Below are 22716 nucleotides of genomic sequence, written 5' to 3' on the forward strand. Positions count from 1 at the left end.
TTTGGATGGAGTGCTCTCTAGATATCTATTAAGTTCATTTGGTCTAGATTTTCATTTAAGTCCACTATCTCCTTGTTGACTTTTTGTCTGGATGATCTATCCATTGATGTAAGTGGGGTCTTGAGGTCCCCTACTATTACGTGTTCTCGATATCTCCTTTTAGATTTGTTAATAGTTCCTTTATATACTTTGGTGCTCCTGTGTTGGGTGCATACATGTTTATAAGCGTTATGTCTTCTTGGTGGAGAGTCCCTTTTATCATTATATACTGCCCTTCTGTGTCTCTCTTTACCAGTTTTATCTTGAAGTCTACTTTGTCTGATATAAGGATGGCAACATCTGCTTTCTACTGTTTGCCATTAGCTTGGAGTATTGTCTTCCATCCCTTTACTCTGAGCTTATGTTTGTCTCTAGAGTTGAGATATGTTTCCTGGAGGCAGCATATTGTTGGGTCTTGTTCTTTAATCCGTCCTGCCACTCTGTGTCTTTTGATTGGAGAATTCAAGCCATATACATTTAAAGTGATTATTGATATATGAGGGCTTAATATTGCCATCTTATCGCACTTTTCCCGGTTCTTCTGCATTTCCTTTGATTCTCATCCCTTGTATTTTGGACTACCAATTTGATTAGGTAGTTTTCTCTGTTGATTTCCTTCATTTTCTCCTTGTTTACTGTAAATGTCTCTATTCTAATTGATTGTTTAGTAGTTACCCTTAGGTTCATATAAAAAATCTTGTAGTTCAGATAGTCCATTTTCTGGTGGCCTCTTATTTCCTTAGACTATACTGATTCCATCCCTTTCCTCTTCCCCTTCTAAGTTATTTTTGTCATACCTTTTTCTGTCTTGTGTTGTGAGTTTGTGGTTAAAATGATGAGGTCATTTTTGTTTTGGTGTTTTCCTTTTCTTTATCCTTAATGTTAACATTAAGTGTTTACTAACCTGATCTAATAGAGAGCTGCTGTTTTCTGATTATTACCTATCTAGTCATCTCCTTGCTCAGGGCTTTGTAGCCCCTTTCATATTTTATTTTTTTCAGGTATGAGGGACTTCTTGAGGATTTCTTGTAGGGGGGTCTTGTGGCAATGAATTCCCTTAGCTTTTGTTTATCTGGGGAAATTTTTACTTCTCTGTCATATCTGAAGGAGATTTTCAGTGAATAGAGTATTCTTGGCTGCAAGTTTTTGTCTTTCAGCATTTTGAATATATCACTCCACTCTCTCCTAGCCTGTAAGGTTTCTGCTGAGAAATCTGCTGAAAGCCTGATAGGGGTTCCTTAGTAAGTTATTTTCTTCTGCCTTGCTGCCCTTAGTATATTTCCTTTGTTCTTGACTTTTGCCAGTTTCACTACTATGTGCCTTGGAGTGGGTCTTTTTATATTGACAAAGTTAGGAGATCTGGAGGCGTCTTTCACATGGATTTCCAGCTCCCTCCCCAGGTTTGGGAAGTTCTCAGCTATTATGTCTTTGAGCAAGCTTTCTGCTCCATTCTCCTTCTCTTCCCCCTCTAGAATACTTATAATCCTTATGTTGCATTTCCTGATTGAGTCAGATATTTCTCTGAGAGCTTCTTCGTTTCTTTTTAGTCTTAGTTCTCCTCCTCCCTGTGAAGCATTTCTATAGTACTGTCCTCTAACTGGCTTATTCTCTCCTCCATGTTGTCAGCTCTGTTCTTTAGGGAATCCAGATTTTTCTTTATTTTATCCATTGTTTTCATCTCCAACAGTTCTGATTGGTTCTTCTTTATGGTTTCAATCTCCTTTGTGAAGAAGCTTCTGAATTCATTAATTTGTCTTTCTGTGTTTTCTTGTAACTTGTTGAGTTTTTTAATGATAGTTGTTTTGAATTCCTTATCATTTATGCTATGGATTTCTCTGCCTTCACGGTTGGTTCCTGGGTACTTGTGACTTTCCTTCTGGTCTGAAGATTTAATATACCTGCTCATACTGCTTGATGGAGTGGGTTTTTGCTTCCTCCTGGTGCTCTTATCTGGTCACAGCTGCCACATACCAACACTGGGTGGGGATCAGGTGCCGTGTATTCTGGGCCCAGAATGAACAGGGGCTCCCCAGCTCCAGCCACTAACTACTTTTCTCTCTGAGTGATTGATTGATGGCAGATCTGGAGCACCAGGAAGGGGCAGGGGTACTCTCCTTCCCCAGTGCTGCCCCCAGCCCCCACTTGTCTCTCTGTACAGAACTGTGGGAAATTGCAGGACTGTGAACTTTCCCTTTTCCCAGCCACCTCTCCCTTGCTCACTGCTCTTTGCACCAGGGGATAGTGGGGCTGGAGTGCCAGGCAGGGACGGGGTACCTCTCCTCACCTGTACACTTTCCCTGCTGCCTCTGCCACATGCTCTACACTGTGCTCCAGTTGATTCTAGGGCTATGCACTTTCCCCTCTGCCACCACCAAGGTCTCTGGGCTGTGCTCCAGGCAATCCTGGGGCTGGAGTGCTGGGCAGGGATGGGGCACCTCCCTCTCCTGTGCACTTTCCCCTCTGCCACACACTCTGCACCATGCTCTGGACAATGCTGGGGCTGTGCACTTTCCCTGCCACCACCACCAAGCTCTCTCCACCTTGCTCTGGGTGATCCTGGGGCTGCGAACTTTGCCTGTTGCTGCTACCTGTTTTCTCTACCCCTGTTTTCTCAGGGGTTCTTTAGGGTTTTCTATATATAAAATCATGTCATCTGCAAACAATGAGAGTTGCACTTCTTTCTTTCCAGTTTGGATCCCTTTTATTTCTTTTTCTTGACTAATTGCTAATTTCTTGACTAGTTTCTTGACTAATGGCTAAAACCTCCAGTACTATGTTCAATAAGAGTAGTGAGAATGGGCATGCTTGTATTGTTCCTGTTCTCAGAGGGATGGCTTTCAGTTTTTCCCCATCGAGTGTGATGTTGGCTATGGGTCTGTCATGGATGGCCTTTATTATGATGATGAACTTGCCTTCTATACCCATTTTATTAAGAGTTTTTATCATAAATGGCTATTGGATCTTGTCAAATGCTTTCTCTGCATCTATTGAGATGATCATGTGGCTAGAAGAGTGTTTTTCTCCATACACATTCAGAATTCTTGCGCTCTGTAACTGATATCCCTTTACAATTATGTGCATTCATTAATGACCATCCAATAGCGATGGTGCATAGTTTCTAAATTTTAAATATATAAGTGTATAATCACTTTTCTGTTCATATATGACTATCATAAATATGCATTTGGGGGTACAACTCTCTTTGTTTTGTATTTTTAAATTTTACCTTTGTCCTCATTCACCCCTTTCTCCCACTTCCCCCTTCTGGCAACCACCAGTTTGTTCTGTGTATCCACAGGCTTGATGGGTTTTTTTGTTTGTTGTTTTTGTTTTAGATTTCATATATAAGAGAGATCACATAATATTTGTCTTTCTCTGTTAGCATAATGCCAGCAGGGTCCATCCATGTTGGCACAAATGGCAAGATTTCAATCATTTTTTATGGCTGAATATGTTCCATTGTACTAGTATACCACAATTTCTTTATCCATTTATTTATTAATGGACACCTAGGTTGTTTCCATATCTTGGCTATTGTAAATAATGTGGCAGTGAACATGTGGACACATATATCTTTTTGAGTTAGCATTTTTCCCTTCTTTCGATAAATACCCAGAAGTGGAAGTGCTGAATCACATGGTAGCTCTGTTTTAAGTTTTTATGAATCTCCATACTGTTTTCCATAGTAGCTGCACCACTTTATATTCCCACCGACATACACAATGGTTCCCTTTTCTTCACATCCTTGCCAGTGTTTGTTATTTCACACTCGTAGATCTTTATTAATTTTTTAATAATGTTTTGCAGTTTTCAGAGTATTTTCTACTTTTATTAAATTTATTCCTATTTTATTCTTTTTGATGCCATTATAACTAGATTTCTTTTGTTAATTTTATCAGATTGTTCATTGCAGTGTATGAAATATAATTTATTTTCTTATACTTATCTTGTATCATACAAAATTGCTGTACTCAATTGTCATTTCTAATAGATTTTTTAGAGGCTTCCTTAGAGTTTTCTATTTGCAAGATAAGTCATATACGAGTGAAGATAGTTTTACATTTTCCTACCCAGTCTGGATGCTTTTTATTTCCTTTTTTTTGCAAAACTGCTCTGACTAAAATCTCCAGTACATTGTCAAATAGAAGGGGCAATAACAGACATTCTTGTTTTGTTCCTCATTTTTGGAAGAAAATATCCAGCCTTTCACCTTTAACTATAGTATTAACTGTGGGTGTCCCATACCTGCTCATTATCAGGTTCAGGAAATTTCCTTCAAATCCTGGTTTGCTGAGTGTTTCTGTCATGAAAGAATGTTGGATTCTGTCAAGTACTTCCTCCAAGTGTATTGAGATGATCAGGTCATTTTTGCTCTTTATTGATAGGATGTATCACATTAATGGATTTTTAGAGGGTAACCCCACCCTGCATCCTTGGAATAAATCCCACTTTGTCATGGTGTTTAATTATTTTAAGATGTAGCTGGATTAGGTACTAATATTAGTTGAGGATTTTTTGGATCCATATTCACAAGGGAAATAGGTCTGTAGGTTTTTTTTGTGATACTTTTGTCTGATTTTGGTATCAGTATAACATTAGTTTCACAAATGAGTTTGAAGTGTTGTGTTGATTTTGTTTTGGGTGAGACTTTGTGAAGAATGACTATTAAACCTTAACTGGATGTTTTGGAGAATTCTGCTGTGCAACTGTCTTGAGCTCAGCTTGTCTTTATGGGTAGTTTTTTGTTTACTAATTCAACCACTTCACTTATCATTCTATTCAGATTTTTCTGTTTCTCTTTAGTCACCTTTGGGAGTTTGTGTATTTCTAGAAATGTATCCAGTTCACCTAAGTTATCTAATTTCTTTGCATGCAATTATTCATTGAATTTTTTTATAACCATTTTTATTTCTATAATCTTAGTAGTAATATCCCCGCTCTCAATCTGATTCCAGGAATTTGAGTTGGCTTTGTTTCTCTTTAGGTCGATCTAGCTAAATTGTCTATTAGTTCTTTATTGTCAATCTTGGTCTTTTTATAGAACACACTTTTGGTTTCATTGATTTTCTTTATGTGTTTTCTATTTTCTTCATTTCTGCTCTAATTTTTATTTCCTTATCTCATTTTTGGTTTGGTTTCTCATCCTTTCCAATGTGTAAGGTAAATGGTTACTGATTTGAGATCTTTCTTCTTTGTTAGCTGAGGTGTTTATGGATATAATTTGTCTCTATATAGTGTTTTTGATGTAGCCCATAATATTTGGTATATTGAGGTGGTTGTTTTCATTCATTAAAAATGTGTTCTGTTTTCCCTATTGATTTCTTTGACTTATTGGTTATTTAGGAGTGTCTTGTGTAATTTCCTCATATTTGCAAATTTCCCCAAATATCTCAAGCTACTGATTTCTAATTTCATTTCCTTGTGGTCAGAGATCTTACTTTGTATTTAAATTTTAAATTTCCTAGCATTTTAAATTTAATGAAGTGTTTTTTAGGGCATGGATTTGATCTACCTGGGAGAAAGTTCCATGCATGGTTGAGAAGAATATGTATTCTGTGTAAGAATGTGTAAGGAGTTGCACACCAGATGCCACAAGCCTTGGTCATATGCCCCAGTAATGATTCCACATTTGGAAAACAGCTCTAATTGACATCGCAACCTCTTTAAGTTTGTGATATTCTAAACTCACTCTCCATAGTTTTCTAACAAACAAACATGGAAAGTAAAGAGGAAGATGGTTAAAAAGTGCCCCTGTATCTCTCAGGTCTTTGATGATAGAACTTATCTCTACAGTCTTCTACAGATAAGGTGTTGTTTCTGGGTTACTGTATTTGTTGGGGAACAGATCAAGAAGCACCCATTTGCACTTTCCCACAAGAATATGCCTCACTAAATGTATTAGGAAACCAAGATAGGTATTTTGTGCATTAATAAGTACATCTATTTTCATTATGTATATTGGGCCTAATGAACTAATTATTTTTATAACTTTGATAGGCAGTTATAATTTATAATTTTGTAAGCTTTGTGCATGGCTTTTGCACATGTTTATTGGAACATTCATAGTTTGTTTTTGATTACTAAGAACTATTTAAACTGTTAATGATATTATGTTTTTCTCGATTTTATTACAGGAAACAATTTCCCAGGTGGTGTTTCTGTATCTTTTATTATTATCATTGATATATTTACATTTTTTAGTTTATCAAATCTATTTAACTTTAATTTACAATTTTCTTGGGATATGGTGCCTTCCACTGCCTACGTATACAGAAGTACTTCCTGATGTTTACTTTCAGTATTTTCATTTTATATTTTTTACTGTTTATCTCTTTATTTCATATAGAATTTCTTTGGATGGAGGAGACAGGAGAGTTATAGATTGTCAGAATTCATCATCTATTTTGTTACATCCTTGTGTGTTTATACACCATCAGGGGTTCATCTGACTAGTCCAGTTTTTCAACACTGACACTACTGACATTTTCAACAACATAATAGTCTTTGTGAAGTGGACTGTTCTGTGCATCAGAGGATCCCTAGATGTCTGTAGCAGTGCTTCCCACCTGCCACAGTCATGACAGCCAGAAATGCCCCCAGATACTGCCAAATGTTCCCTGAGAGGTTAAATCATTGCTATACAAACAGCTGGTTAGTTTTTATGGCGGCAACAGACCATTAAATTATCACAACTCATTAATTTTTGTAATTAGTGCATCTGGTGAAAACTTACTCTTCATTCTTTATTTGCAATCATTTCCCAAATACCCTTTGAAGTTATTTTCAGAGATATACTTTGCAATTATGGTATTTTAAGGCAGAAACAATCGTCCTGATGGAAATGTCTTTAAAAAGGTTGCTGTGTGTAGAGAGAGCTGCGTCTTTGACTTCAGGAGTCTCCCATGCACCAAAGTTGATTATGTTTGCATGGAGGTAATGCCTCTGTCACCTCATCAAGAAACACTCAGACTTGTCTGCATATAGATCCCACATATGATGTTAACCCTAAACCTCCAAATTTTGAAGGACATGTGATGTTAATTTTATAATATATGTTTCTATGTATAATGTATGTATTTACACAATGTTCAACACACTGACTCCTTCATCAGTTGTAGTAATTTCCCAGTTATTTTCTCTTTAGCTTGTCTAAACAAGCCTCTCATCTCCAATAACAACATTTGCTTCTTCCATCTTATTCATCAGATTGATCATTGTGTTTTCTGACGTGAAGCTATAGATGAAAGCAATGATAAATACTTGGAGTGAAAAGAAACATCTTTGCTTGCTGTTTGGATTGGTTCCTCCTTTCGATGGGATGCCTCTCACACACCAGATCCTCTTTGTGCTCTGCTCCCAAACATCTTCTATGAGTACTAGGCTGGGCTGGCAGTCACTGTGCCTGACAGTGACCATGGCATTTTAGCACCAAAAAGTGACTAAAAATACTTTGGCACCCTCTTCAGATTTCAACCAAGGACATGGGCAATCTATTCCATAGTGGGGATTTTAATAAGGCTAATGGGGAAGAATAAAATTGTTTCTGATTTGCACAAAGTTTTCAGTCCTATTCAATGAACCATTTTTCCTAATTTCATAATTAGAGGTGAAGCATGCTCAGTGGCAAAGCTTGGTCTGAGTCGGGCAGCCTGGTGATGAATCCGAGCCCCCTCCTGACTGCCTATGTAAAGTCACCCAAGTCACTCAGCTGCCCCAAGTCTCAGTTTCCTCTTATCAAATAGGATCACGTTAGTGCTTCCCTGTTAGAAGTCTGTGCAGATGAAAAGGAATGAGCCAGTCCCCCTAAGGTGCTGAGTGCCATGCCTCACACTTAGTAAGCCTCCCCAAAGTGCCTTTATTGTAAGTGTCAGCATTCCTGTTAGTATTCTCACTGTCATTGTCATCATCATCTTTATAAGCACTTAGAAAGCAGAATTTCTCTCAGTGGAATCTACAACATTTCACACTGCAGATGACTCAGTGGTTCCTTGAAATGTAAGGCTGCAATTGGCCTTTAAAACTACTGAGAACTAGCGCTTTTAATAAAGTTCTGTGATGGCTATTTTGATTTCTTCTATGGGTGCTTACTTTCCCATACTTTGAAATCTTCACTAAATAAATGTTGTGATAATTAGTTTTTGGTAATTCATTCTTTGCCCACTAGATAGAACAATTTAGTTCATCCTTTCTCCTGCCAGTACCTCAAACACCATGTCATTGTTCAGTGAGACCATGAAGAAAACAATAGTTTTAAAAGTGCAAACATATATCTTGTTGTGCCAGTCATCCTCCATGCTTCCCAGCACAAGAAGGATCAGTTGCTCTTTTATTTTCATTCAGAGCTAAGAACATGTTTGTTCACAACCTCGAGAGTTCTCCGGGTGGCATCTGAAACTGGCTCTTGTACATGGAGGGCAAGGAGAGCCTGAAGAAAGAGGGAGTCACTGCAGATTGTCTGGTGGCAGTTTAATAAGTAAAGGAACTTATTTTTGAGGCTTGTCATAGGTGGTGCAAGATGAGTAGATCTCCATAACCACCCACCAGAATCTTAAAAGTTTATCTAGAGGCTTTTATGGGGTCCAGTAATGTCTACAGTCCCGATGATCTCAACAGCGCATTATTCTCTCCAGACTGCATCCTTGGAATGGCTCCTTGTTTGGGAACAGTAGGTAGAACATGTAGTCCAAGGACAGGGGAGTGGTTAAGAAGCCTCTGATTGCCCAAGTCCAGTCTGAGGGTCAACCAGTGGTCATGTCCTCACAATGACCTCCTCCAGCAGAGCAGCTTCCTGAACGTTGTGTAACTCATTCCATTAGGGCCATTTCTCAAGGTCATGGGAAAAATATCTATCTCCATGTGTACAACAACTCTCTCTGTTTCTTAAGTGGAGCTCTTTGTTTGGCTTATAAGACCATATAGTAGGATATTGTTGAGTTCTTATGGGCTTCCCTCTGTGCAGGTGGATGCACCAACACTCTAAGTATATTCTGGCCTTCATGTTTCCCATGATGGTGATTAACAGGAGTCAGGTGGTCTTACCAAAGGCACCCTTAGGTATCATGTCTACTATGCCAACCACAGTGATTAAAGGACCTTTGAGAGCACCATGATGTGACCTCAAGACAGAGCCAGGCTGTCCCTAGTGTTACCTGTGAGAAGCAGAACAGTTTATCAATTCATGAGTGCAGGAAGCACATTCACGCTTTCTGTCCAGATGGGGCCACTACTGGAACTGGAATTCCCACAGATGCAAATGAAGTTGGGGGGGGGGGGGCAGTGATGAAATGTAGTTTCCTCAGTGTCATGTACCTGCAGCTCAACAGTGTGTGAGAGTGGAGCCGGACTTATGCATCTTCTTAGGTGAATGCACAATCTTAGTATGGTGTGTCCTTTATTTGAGGTGGAGATGCAGAATTAGGAGATAAAACAAAAAACAGGCATTCCTGATGTAGGAAATCAGAGTAATTTCCAGGAAACCTCCTTACAGACTATTATTTTCCAGATAGTTCCTAAATGGAAGATGAAAAACAGATAATGAAATGGAATTATCTTCTCCATTTCTCAGTGCTTGATGCTGAATATCCACAGAACTTTTCTTCCTACATTGGATGGTGACTGATGGATGATGCCACTGCCCAGCAGTGTCCCCCTTGTATGATGAGCACTGGCTGCAAACTGGGCCCTTCTTTTCTCTCTTTATTGAGATCACTTATAATTCCGTAGCTCCTCCCCTCAGTTTCCATGTGTCCGATGGCCTCCAGGGATCCTTCTGTCCCTGGGCATGGTAGAGTTATTGCTGAAGTTCAGGTGGACTTGGGTGGGGCTGTTTGACTCAGATGATATCAAAGGTGGGTGCTTCCTCAGGGAACTGGGACAGGAAATGGTCAGAAAGGGTATCTGTGCAGACTGTATGGAGAGGATGCCTGTTGTGGAGTGATTCCCACGTTGTCAGAATGAATGCTACTCTCTAGTATCATAGACTCACCAATCAGTGAGGTGATTGTTTAGATGTAGCCCAGTTTTCTGATGTCTCATTATAGATGGATTAAATAGTGTAACCACAAGTAAGGGGTGGATCACGACCACAGAGAGTAATTTAACCACAGATGAGAAAGAGTCCCTGCTTACATTTTCCATGGGATACAAATATTTTCATGTTAGAAACATTTTCTAAAGTCAAGCATTCTGAATACCCAGAAGTCACTTTTCTTCTCAAATGGCTTGTTTTTGCTTGCCTTGCTCTTTTTCTGAATCTGATTGAAGTGTTGGAAGGATGCCCACCTAATGTATACCTGCTGTCCGTGCCTGTGTACCTCTTTGGCAAAAGTATGTCAGACCCCAGTTGTTAACAAAGATCAAAATGGAGAGAGACTAATTATTGCACGTGGCGAGGTGACTTTTACTTGTGTTTGTAAAGAAGGATCACAGTTCCAGGAGTACCCTCCCGGCACTGCTTTTGAATACAATTGTCCCTGGAGATGACACGTTCTTGCTGGCATTAGGTTCAGTAACGTAACTTCAGGGGGCTGTCACTCAGGCAGGAGAGGGCAAGGTCTTGTGAACCGTCCAATCAGAGGTGGCGCCGGGGCAGGTGGACCGGACAAATCCCCCCAACCACCGGGAAGTTGCTGCTGCTCCAGCCGCTCGGGATGCCTGTCTTCTGCCGTTAAAGGCACCACGGTGTTATGTCGCCGGCTCGCCGGCTCTGTCGTGCTGTGACCTGTACCAAATCGTAGTAAGGACGCTGTGGGACCCTGGAAGCTTAGAAATGGTGAGTGTGCGGCCCCGGGGGGAGGATGCGGGAGGAGGGGCTGGTCGGAAGCGGTGGGGCGGGGCCGGCAGCCGGGCCCCGGGCGTCCTGTGGTCCCTGCGCGCGGCGACTTGGGCGGGAGCGTCTCTGGGCCGCTGTGCGCCCGCAGCCCCGCGTGTCCCAGACGGTGCGGGGCGCGCGGGAGGGCCCGCAGGACAGTCGGGCCTGGGTCTCCGGGGTCCGTGCGCGCAGGGGTTGTGGTCTGTGGGTCCCCAGGGCCTCCTTTCTCCTCAGAAGGGACCCGTTTTCTCCTGAGTCTTCAACATGTTTGGGGAGCAGGGTCTCAAATCCACACCCTGTCCCCCAGCCCGGCTCTTCCTAGGACTGCCAATAAGTCTCTAAATTTCCAGATCCCTCCCCACATTCCCAAAGTCACCTGCTCCTGGGATTCACAGCATCTTTATCAACTATTCGTCCTCCGTGGTGCATCAAACAGATCCAATATTTTCACTTTATCATTATTCCCCAGAGCAGTGGATTGATCTTTTTTAAAGATCATATTTGTCAGTGGATATGTTGCATGAGAGGAAAGCAGGGAATAACCACCTGGAACTACATTGCGTGAAATCCCTGTGCGTCTCCCCCAGGATCTTTCTGGGCCCAGACATCCTATGGGAAGTCCTTTAGTTGGAGCTTCCTCTCCAGAAACTTTCCTGGGTGATCCGTCCTGTTGACACAACCCCTCCCTAGATTTGTGACATAACAAAAGGTTTATTCACTTATTTAAGTCTCCATTTTTCATTAAGGGTAAATATACTTAATGCATACAGCTTGGAAGACAATATAAAATAGTTCCAAACAGGCAACAAAGAGGTGGATTTCAGAAAAAATAAAATATTCTCATATTTCATTCCATTTATTAAGAATACTTATTTTATGCTTTCTTTCACTGAACATGTGTAGTTAGTTTCTGAGGTCTGTTCTTTACGTTTGGATGTTTCTAATGAAATTCCAGAACTTAGACATGCAGAGCACAAGCGTTCGTGTGATTTCTTGCCAAGGAAATAATAAACTGACCGTTTTTTCCTGAAAGGAATAGCTATTTAGGATTTTCTAGTTGAGTTACTAAATTTGCCTTATAATTTTACCTTTTTTCCAATGAAAGGCTGGATTTAAGTGATTTTGCTGGATTATTCTAAACACTAGGTTTCTGTCATTTTAAATAACAATGATGTTCCAAAGCATCTCCGGTGGGGGCAGAGCCTGTGGACAGTGACCCAAGCTAAGGCCCCCCTGGGCCTGCAGAGGGAAGGACTTGAAGACCCGGTTGTCCTTCCTGGGGAGCCTCCCCTGCAGGTGTCCTACTGCTCACAGCCCCATGGAAGGAGCCTTTATCCTGAGAGGAGCTGCAGAGCCCTGGAAAGCTGGGGGCGCACGTGCTCATGGGGTGGGGAGTGATGCCCTTTCTGAGGCTGTGGTTGTGGTTCCTTAGGCCTGGACATTTTAGACATTGTTTGAGTTTTGCACCCACACTGTAGGTGCACTGAGAGTGTAATCTGTGCACAGTGAGGAAGTCTGTGAAGATCAGGTGTTCTGTCCTGTGGACAAAGGGTTCATGAATTTGGAGTTCATGTGGGTCAGAAGCTTAAACTGAATGCGGCTGAGAGTTTCCTCACTTGTGAGGATGGGAGCCTGGGGGAGGCAGTGCCTCCATGCTCACAGGAGAGGGAGGGTGCGTGGGGCTCCCAGAGTCCATTCCTGTGGCTGCTCAGGGGTCTCTAACCCCCTTCACCAGGGACAAAGCACTGTAGGGCTTACATCTCAATTGGGAGAGTCTAGACTGCAAGTTTCAGAATATGTTTCCTTCTGAACTCTAGGCAAGCAGGCTGCTTCTGTGTACTGATTTGAATTTTCTTATTTATATCTTGGATTGCTTTATCAATTGAAGGTTGCAGCCCTTTGATTCTAGTCTCCATTAGCACTTGGGGTTTTAAAATGTAAGTTGATTGTGAGATAGGATGTGAGTAAGGCAAGAAAATTGTGGAGCCAAATAGAATTTTTGTTCCATTCAGGCGAGAGAACCTCGTGATGTGAGATGGGTTTACTTAAGTTCTCAGGTGCTTTTTCCACTTTTTGGTCAGTTTTTTGTGTCCATGTCCCTAGAGAACTTTGACATTTAAAAGGCTATACTATTCCTAAGGCAAATGAATTCTTCTTTTAATGAAATTGAGGATAAAGCCCTTGAATTTCTATTTTTATTGAAAAGAGGAAATAGGTCAAAGCTTATGTAAATGTTTGGGATTCCTAGTTATTTCAGTGCTTAATTGCAAACCACTGATGTATTATAATATGCTACCGCTTCCTGAAAATATCCCCAGTGTGAAATATATTGGAAGGACAAACTATAATGCCCTTTGTCCTTTTTGTTAGAAAGGAATTAGTAAGGTTTTTAAAATCATTTATAGTTTTATATCCAGTAGTGTTTAAAGGATTAAATCTTGGAGTGATTTTCTATGTACAAAGGTTAAATTAATTTTAAAAGGCAAAGGTTAATTAAAACTAATGATCAAGTGTAGGAAAATATGGTGTAGATAAATCCATCTCCTTATTTTAAATAAATAGTGTGTGGGAAGGTTTAAAAAATTCCTGAGAGGAGACTCACTTAAGACGACTCCCCGCCTGCACGTCCTGCCCCGCTCCTCTGCTCTGACTCCAGCCTCCCTCATGTGACCAGTGTTGCTCACTGCTTCATCAGCCTGTTAGCGTTTCTTTATATAGAAACACACCACTGTGAATGCCTATTTCTCTTACCGCTGTATACTCTTGTAATGAGTGGCCAGGGTGTACATGTTCAATGTTTGACTACTGACAACTTAAGCCTCACCCTCCCTTTTCCCCCCTGGGCCTTCTTCCCTGGACAGGCTGATGAGAAAGCCTGGAGGCTCCTGCACTGTGGGCTGCTGCTTGCTGGGCAGCTCCTCCTGGGCGCTGTGCTGCCCTATGCTGCACTGTTGACCCCACCAAGCCTGGGTTCTATACACAGAGGACTCTGAGTTGACAGGTTTGATAATTCCTTGTCCTTTGAGAGCAGGAGTATGAGGATGGGGCCCTCCTTAATTGCTCCTGGGTCCAGCATCTTCAGTGGAATCCCTCTGTGTGTTTAGAGTGAACTTGAGAGTGAGGTTGGTGTTGCCTCAACATTAGGGGACATCTCGGGTTACAAGGATGATTATACCCTGTTAATGAGGTGAGCCCATCAGATGGTCACTCCTTAAATAGCAGTTATTTCAGAGAGAGGCAGGAAAATGCAGCCAGTAGGTAGTGAGATTACAGAGGGCTCACCAGGACCCCCAAGTAACTCTGCTGCCACCCCTATATCTATTGCAACAAAGATCCTGACTCTCTGTGTTATAGTGGGCAACACCCATAGTCTGAATTTGACACAGCAAAGGGGTTAGTTCAAGCCTGACATAAGCTTAGGCTCCTTAAACTCTATCCAACCAGTTGTCACTGAGGAGGCCTCTGACCCTGATGGCAGTGATTTGAGGCTCTATGGAGGAAGGCCTTAAGTTGTCCATTGGCTTCTCATGAAGAAATTTCCCTACTCTCTACACTATATGCCATTAGAGCTGCTATTGTCACCAGGTACTGAGATCTCTTGGAATAGGCTGTCATAAGCATTGAGTAACTGACCTTCTACCAAGGTACCCATTAGGCCTTTGGCCCTGGAAACAACTACCTGCCTGTTCAGCACGGCTACTGACACCTACTTGTGATATGATGGAGCCCAACATTGGCCCTTCCACTTATGCCACCTGTAGGAGAGGCATGGCCTTTCTTCAGTTCATTGAAAGAAGCTATGGTGATGGAGGAGGCCACCCCTCTCCCAGCCACCTTGGTTCCCTGGGTAGTTCCTTGGGATTAACTGAATGCACAGCACTGGGGAGTGCAATCTTTAAGGACAATACCCATTTGTATGTGCTGGAGCTCAGTGGAGAGTTGCTGCTCTTCATCCCTTAATTGGGACATCCCTGATGAAAAATCCAACCCAAGGATCACTAGACCTAAGGAAACTTCAAGTGGTCATCTTACTACTGGCCAAATTGGCCTCATCTGCATATGTTCACAAACTCTTGCATGATTCTGTAAGAGATGCCCCTTTGCGGTAAAAAAAAAGAAAAAAAATCTCTGGGAATCTCTTGACTCAGAGATACTCAAAATAGGAATGAAGGTAACCCTCGTCTGTACATTACTAGGTCTACAATACGAGGACTCACCAGGACACTCAATATCCACCTTGGAGTTCTGACACTACTGGGAGTGACCATGGCACTTCTCAGAGGATACAGTGCTGTGCTCTCCAACAAGGCATTTCATGGAAGTTTCCCCTCCCTTATGGGTCTCAGGCTCGTAGAGCACCACACTGGCTTATTGAAATGTGTTGAAATCAGTTGAATGAGAGATGTCTTGTTTCAGTCATTAGGAGTGAATTGTAATGAGTCCATCTTCATGTTGTTGTTGTTGTTTTTTGGAAAGGCTTCATTTTTTTTTAGAGCAGTTTTAGGTTTACAGAAAAATTGATCAGAATTTACAGTTTCCACATAACCCTTCTCTCTGCATCCACACAGTTTGTGCCATTTTTCACATTTTGTATACCTGTGGTCCATATCTTACAATTTGCAAACCCATATTGACGCATTACAGTGGACAGTGCACATTAGTATTGACTCTGTGTTATACAATGTATGGGTTCTGGTAAATGTATAATGACATGGAGCCATCATTTCTGTATCACATAGTGTAGTTTCACTTCCCTAAAACTCCTCTCTGCTCCATCTGTGATTCATCCCTTCCCCAACCCCCAAATCCTTCACAACCAAAGATCTTTCTACTGGCTCATGCTTTTGTCTTTTCTGGAATGTCATATACTTGGAATCATGCACTACATAGCCTTGTCCCATTGACTTCTTTACTTAGCAATAGACTTTTAATATTCCTCCATATGTTTTCATGGCTTGATACCTCATTTCTTTTTATCACTGAACAGTATTTCATTGTATGGATATTCCACTGATTGTATTTGTCTATTCAACTATTGAAGAACATCTTATTAAAACTCTAACAATTGCCAAATATGAATAAAGCACCTATAAGGATTGATGTGTAGATTTTGAGTGAAGATGAAGTTTTCAATTCATTAGGAAAAATACCAAGGAGACATCTTGCTGGATGTTACTCTATGCAGCGACACTGTATTTTGTTTTCAAAGAAAGTTTCTGTCTTTCATTGTGGGCGTACCAAATTCCATTTACACTAGCAATGACTGAAGATTACCTGTAGCTTTGCATCTTCACCAGTGTTTGGTGTACTGAATGATTTGAGTTTTACCCATTAAATAAATGTTTAATGATACCTCATTGTTGTTTCGTTTGCAATTTCCCAATGACATTTGATATAGAACATGTTTTCATCTTGCTTTTTTCCCATTTATGTCTTCTTTGGTGAGCTATCTGTTCAGATCTTTTGCTCATTTTTTAATTGGTTGGTTTGTCTTCTGACTGTTGAGTTCTTTCGATATTTCTGAACCAGTCATTTAACCAGTAAGTGTTTGACAAAGATTTTTCTCTTACTCGGAGAATTATGTTTTTATTCTCTTAACACTCTTTCGCAGAGCAGGAGTTATTTCATTTTAATGAAGTAATATTTTTGGTTTTTTCTTTTGTGGACTTTGCTTTTTGGTTTTGTATCTAAAAATTCATCCCCAAGCCCAATGTCATCTAGATTTTCTTATGTTATCTTCTAGGAGTTTATTTCCTTGGCGCTTTACATTTTAGATTTGTGATGTGTTTTGACTTAATTTTTGAAATACGTAAGACCTGTGACTACATTTGTGTGTGTGCGTTTACATGTGGATATCCAATATTTCCACTCCTATTTGTTTAAAAGACTTTATTTTTCATTCGAATTGCCTTTCTTTCTTTGTCAAAGATCATTTGACTATATTTGTGTGGGTCTATAGGGAAAGCGTTGACTCACATATCCCTCAACTTTCCTATAATCTCATTAATTCCAGGAGTTAATTCTATTGCTGTGAATTCTTAGAGATGTTTCACAGAGACATTCATGCCATATGAAACAAAAGTTATGAACTTAAGTACAGGATTCATAGAGCTGTTCCTTCTCAAGAAGTACAAGTTCCCCTCTATTACTAGTTTTTTTTTTTTTATCATAAATGGATGTTGGATTTTATCAAATCCTTTTTAATTTTCATTTCCCTCTCCTTTCCTTTCTGATATTAGTAATTTCTGTTTTCCCCCTTTTCTTTGTTATCTTAACCAGGTGTTTATCTTAGTCTTGTCAAACAACCAGCACTTTTTGTTTTAATTTTTACCATTGACTTCCCACAGTGACGTTGATTTCTAAGTTATATTATTTCTATTATTGTGCTTACTTTGGGTTTAATCTGCTCTCTTTTTATTGTTTCCTAGGGCAGATGCTTACATTATTGATTACAGACCTTTGGTTTTCCATTGTATTTGTTCAGTTGCATAATTTCCCTCCGGGCCCTGCTTTAGTGCATCCAAGAACCTTTGGTGTGTTGTGTTTTCATTTCATTTGGTTCAAACTATTTTTTCATTTCACTTGAGACTTCTTTGATCCTATGTATTATTTAGTAATGTGTTGTTGAATCTTCACGTATTTGGGGGTTTTCCAGCTATCTTGCTGTTATTGACTCTAGATCAATGCCTGAGTGGTGTGAGAGTATCTTTTTATGATTTCTGTTCTTTCAAATTTGTTAAGGTGTGCTCTATGTCCTAGAATGTGGTTTGTCTTGGTGAATGTTCCAGGTGAACTCGAGAAGAATGTATAATCTTGAGAACTTGAGAAGAATGTATATATCTGCTGTTCTTGTATGAAATATTCCATAGATTACAATGAAATCCAGTTGTTTCACAATGCTGTTCAGTTCACCTCTGTCCTTCCTCAGTTTTCACCTACTGGAATTTATAATTCATGATAAGAGGGTGTTGACTTCTACTACTGTTGTACTGGATTCATCTATTTTTCCTTGCATTCTATCATTTCTTGCTTCATGTATTTTGCCCCTCTGTTGTTATGGAGGCACACATGAGGGATTGCTGTGCCTTCTGGGAGAATAGACCCCTTTATCCAGATCTAATGCCCTTCTTTATCTCTGAATTTTCCTTGGTTTGGAATTTGCATTGTCTACAATTCATATACCTATGGCAGCTTTCTTTTGATTAGTGTTAACATGGTATATTTTTCTCCATCCCTTTACCCTTCATCTATCTGTATCTTTATATTGAATGTGGGATTCTTACAGACAATATATAACTCAGTTTGTTTTTTTTTAAATGTGATATTGCTATATCTTTCAATTGTATCGAGACCATTTATGATTAAAGTGATTATTGATAAGCTGGATTAATATATACCACTTCTTTTACTGTATTTTATGTCTTGTGCTTGTTATTTCTTTTTTGTCTTAAACAGTTTTTCCATCTTCTCTGGCTGAAATTGAAAATTTTATCTTATTTTTTTCTTCTCTCTTAGCATACCAATTACATGATTTTAAAAACACTCTTTTAGTGGTTGCCCTTCAGTTTTCAGTACACATTTACAACTACCCCACCTCCTCTGCAAACAGAACTGTACCACTTCTCTGTGTGCAAATAACTCAACACACTGTTCCCAATTTCCCCTCCCTGTGTCTTGTCACATTGCTGTCATTTATTTCACTTGGCGATGAGGTTTTCATTACCAAATAAATTGTTGCTAATATTATTTTAAACAAAGTGTCATCTGTTATATTAATTATAGGAAATATAAAATATATTTTACCTTCATTTTTTTCTGTGCTAATCCTCTACCTTTATCATTTACATTCTTTCTGATAAATTTTTGATAATTTCATTCAAAGTACATGTACTCATAACAAATTTCCTCCATTTTGTCTCAAAAAGTCCTTCTTTCTCTATTATTTTTGGAAGATAAGTTTGCTCTACAGAGAATTCCAGGAGAGTGGTTTTTTATTATCAACACTTTAAATATTTCACTCAACTCTGTTCGTGCTTGCCTGATTTTTGAAAATAAATCCAATTTCATTCACATCTTTGTTTCTTTATACCTAAAGTGTGTTTTTTCTCTGGCATTTTTACATGTGTTCTCTGATTTTTCTCTAGTTTGAATATTATATCCTTGGGTGTACGCTTTTGTAGTTTATCATGTTTAGTGTTCTCTAAGATTCCTGGATGTACAGTTTGCCAGCTCTCGTTAATTTTAAAATATTTTGTTGATTATTTCTTCACTTGTTTCTCTCTTTCTTTTCCTTCAGGTATTCCCATTATGTGTATTATAAACCTTCTGTAATAGAGGTTTCGCCTAGGCTTAATGGATGTGTTTATTCTTTTTGTCTGATAATGATATTTATTTCACTGTATAGCATTTCTGTCATTGCCCAACATGCTCTGGATCATGCCATTACAGAGAAATATGATGAAATTTGATCACACTAAAAATGTATAAATAATTTTCATGTGCTCATGATGCTGTTAAATTGATGAGGAAATGTCTACATAAAAACAGTGAGTTCTTGATGATCACATTAGAGTAATAAGTGTTTTGAGATGACAGAATTATAAGTAATCTTCCTACAATGGAGTATAGATCCCGATCAGTGCTGTCAGTCTTACGCATCCTACTATAAAAAAAATTGTGATGTTTTAGGACTCAGTGGCCATTGAGGACATTGCTGTGAGCTTCACCCCAGAGGAGTGGGCTTTACTGGATCCTTCACAGAAGAAACTCTACAGAGATGTGATGTGGGAAACCTTCAGGATCCTGGCCTCAGTAGGTAAGAATGAGGACATTCCTTCATGTCATCACTGAGAGAACAAATGTTTCCTCCCCATCAACATTGTTCCAAGATGGAGAATATGGAAAGGGGAGATGTTGGTAAATAAACTAGAAATTGTCATAGCTTATCATGGTCTTAGAATCTAAAAATTTTTCTATAATTTCTAATACTTTTAAATCAAATTTCTGTGTCTTCATTTCAGGGAAAACATGGGCAGATCATGATATTGAGGATCAGTCCAAAAACCAGGGTAGAAAGAAAAGGTGAGTCACATTCACAATAGAAAGCAGTCTCACATGAGCATCTTGTTATATTATGAAATTTTAAAAAAGCAAACAAAACAAAGAATACTTAATTCAAATTTACCTTTTCTTAGAAAATTTTCACTTTCTGAAAAATGAGGTAGATGTCAGCTTTTACAAAATGGTTCACTTGGAAACAGGATTAATAAACCCTCTATGTGAATATCACTGTTTGGATAACAGGAAGGGGGAAGTCCTCTCCCAGAGCGTTTAGTATATTCAATTTCCAAGAATTCAGACAGGCAGAAAACCTAAACTTTTCCTATAAATTATAATAAATATAACATAAATAAAATTATTAATAAAGAAATCATTAATAATGTGCATCTCACTTTTTACAGAAGTCCTATGGTAAAGAGATTCTCTCAAAGTGAAGAGGGTAGTCAATGTGGAGAAAATTTCAGCCTTATTCCAAATCTCAACGTGAACAAGAAAACTACAGGAGCAGAACCATGTGAATGCAGTGCATGTGGAAAAGTCATGCATCGTTCATCCATTGAAAGGCAAGTTAGATGTCACACTGAACACAAACCATATGATTATCAAAAATATGCAGAGAAGCCATATGTACGTAAGGAATGTGAGAAAGCCCTCCCTTTTCCCAGTTCTCTTCAAATATATGAAAGTACCTATAGTGGAGAGAAACCATATAAATGTCAAAAATGCAGTAAAGCATTCACTTCTTCCAGTTCTCTTCGAGTCCATGAAAGAATTCATACTGGAGAGAAACCCTATGAATGTAAGGAATGTGGGAAAGCCTTTACAGCTCCCTCAAGCCTTCGATCACATATGATCTTTCACACTGGAGATGGACCTTATAAATGTAAGGCATGTGAGAAGGCATTCATTTCGTCCAGTGCAATTCAAATACATGAAAGGAGACACACTGGAGAGAAACCCTATGAATGTAAACATTGTAGTAAAGCATTCACTCATCCCAGTACACTTCGAATGCATGAAAGAACTCATACTGGAGAGAGACCCTATAAATGTAAGGAATGTGGGAAAGCCTTTATTGCTCTCACAAACCTTCGAGTACACATGATCACTCACACTGGAGATGGACCTTATAAATGTAAGGAGTGTGAGAAAGTATTCATTTATCCCAGTTTATTTCAAATACATGAAAGGAGTCACACTGGAGAGAAACCCTATGAATGTAAAGAATGTGGGAAAGCCTTCAGTTTGTACACTAACTTGAAAAAACACAAAAGAACTCACACAGGAGGGACACCCTATGTATGTAAGGAATGCGGTAAGGCTATTATTTCTCTTAAACTTTTCCAAATACATGAAAAAAGTCACACAAGAGAGAAATCCTATGAATGTAAAGACTGCAATAAAACATTCACTTGTCCTAGTTCTCTTCAAATACATGAAAGAACTCACACTGGAGAGAAACCCTATGAGTGTAAGGAATGTGGGAAAACCTTTATAGCTCCCTCAAACCTTCGATCACACATGATCTTTCACACTGGAGATGGACCTTATAAATGTAAGGAGTGTGAGAAAGCATTCATTACTCCCAGTTCACTTCAAAGACATGAAAGGAGTCACACTGGAGAGAAACCCTATGAATGTAAAGAATGCAGTAAAGCCTTCAGTTGTACCAGTTCTCTTCGAAAACATGAAAGAACTCATACTGGAGAGAAACCCTATGAATGTCAAAAATGCAGTAAAGCATTCACTTCTTCTAGCTATCTTCGAGAACATGAAAGAATTCATACTGGAGAGAAACCCTATGAATGTAAGGAATGTGGGAAAGCCTTTACCGCTCGCTCCAGCCTTCGATCACATATGATGCTTCACACTGGAGAGAAACCCTATAAATGTAACGAATGTGAGAAAGGATTCATTTATCCCAGATTCCTTCAAAGACATGAAAGAAGTCACTCTAGAGAGAAGCCCTATGCATGTTAAGAATATGGAAAAGCCTTCAGTTCTCATCAAGGTTTCCAAATTCATAAAAGAAATCATACTGGAAAGAAACTGTATGAATGCGAAAAATGTAGTAAAGTGTTTAATTTTCCCAGTTCTCTTTGAAGATATGAAAGAACTCACACTGGAGAGAAACCCTATGACTGTCAGGAAAGAAGGAAAGCTTTTATTTCTCATGGAAAATTTGAAGATATGCAACAACGCACAATAGAGAAAAAAACATATATATGTAATGAATGTGGGACCCTTGTCATCTGAGTTCTTTCTGAAGGGATAAAAGGAGTTACTTGATAAAAACTTCTTGAAGGTAAACAGTATGGGAAAGACTTCAATTCGCCTACATCTTTCTATGTGAAACTCTCACCAAAAAATATATATAAATGTAAGAAATATGAAAAAGCTTGATGTAAATTAACTTGTGTATAATGTTCTAGAAAACTTTCAACATGAAAGAGTTGTTATAAATTTGTAAATATACGGTGTTTAGCAAGCCTCTTTCTTAAAGTGCAACATTGGATTGTGGATGTCTTTTTTTTTAAGGTATGCTTTTGGGTGAGGAAGATTGGCCTTGAGCTAGCATCTGTTGCCAATTTTCCTCTGTTTTATTTTCTCCCTGAAGCCCCAGAACATAGTTGTATATCCTAGCTCTACATCCTTCTAGTTCTTCTATGTGGGACGCTGCCTCAGTGTGGCTTGATGAGCTGTGTGTAGGTCCATGCCCAAGATCTGAACTGGCAAACCCTGGCGTGAACTCTACTGATCCTTGATTTTTATGCATTCAACACTTCTTTCTAGTACTGCAGGACCCC

General features: G+C 39.3%; 1 protein-coding gene across 2 annotated transcripts in view; it reads left to right on the forward strand.

Annotated features, from left to right (window-relative positions):
- The window catches only part of LOC124252373 (zinc finger protein 709-like), a 29756-nt gene extending 7332 nt beyond the window's left edge, over nucleotides 1–22424 (forward strand). For both annotated transcript variants that reach the window (XM_046685771.1, XM_046685772.1), the window contains exons 2-4: nucleotides 19538–19664; nucleotides 19870–19930; nucleotides 20311–22424. In XM_046685771.1, the coding sequence (XP_046541727.1) occupies nucleotides 19538–19664; nucleotides 19870–19930; nucleotides 20311–21889 (1767 nt within the window). In that variant the 3' untranslated portion in view covers nucleotides 21890–22424. The remainder of the gene's footprint in view (nucleotides 1–19537; nucleotides 19665–19869; nucleotides 19931–20310) is intronic.
- The last annotated feature ends 292 nt before the right edge of the window (nucleotides 22425–22716 follow it).

This window comes from Equus quagga, chromosome 14 (genome assembly GCF_021613505.1).
Source record: "Equus quagga isolate Etosha38 chromosome 14, UCLA_HA_Equagga_1.0, whole genome shotgun sequence".
NCBI lineage: Eukaryota > Metazoa > Chordata > Mammalia > Perissodactyla > Equidae > Equus > Equus quagga.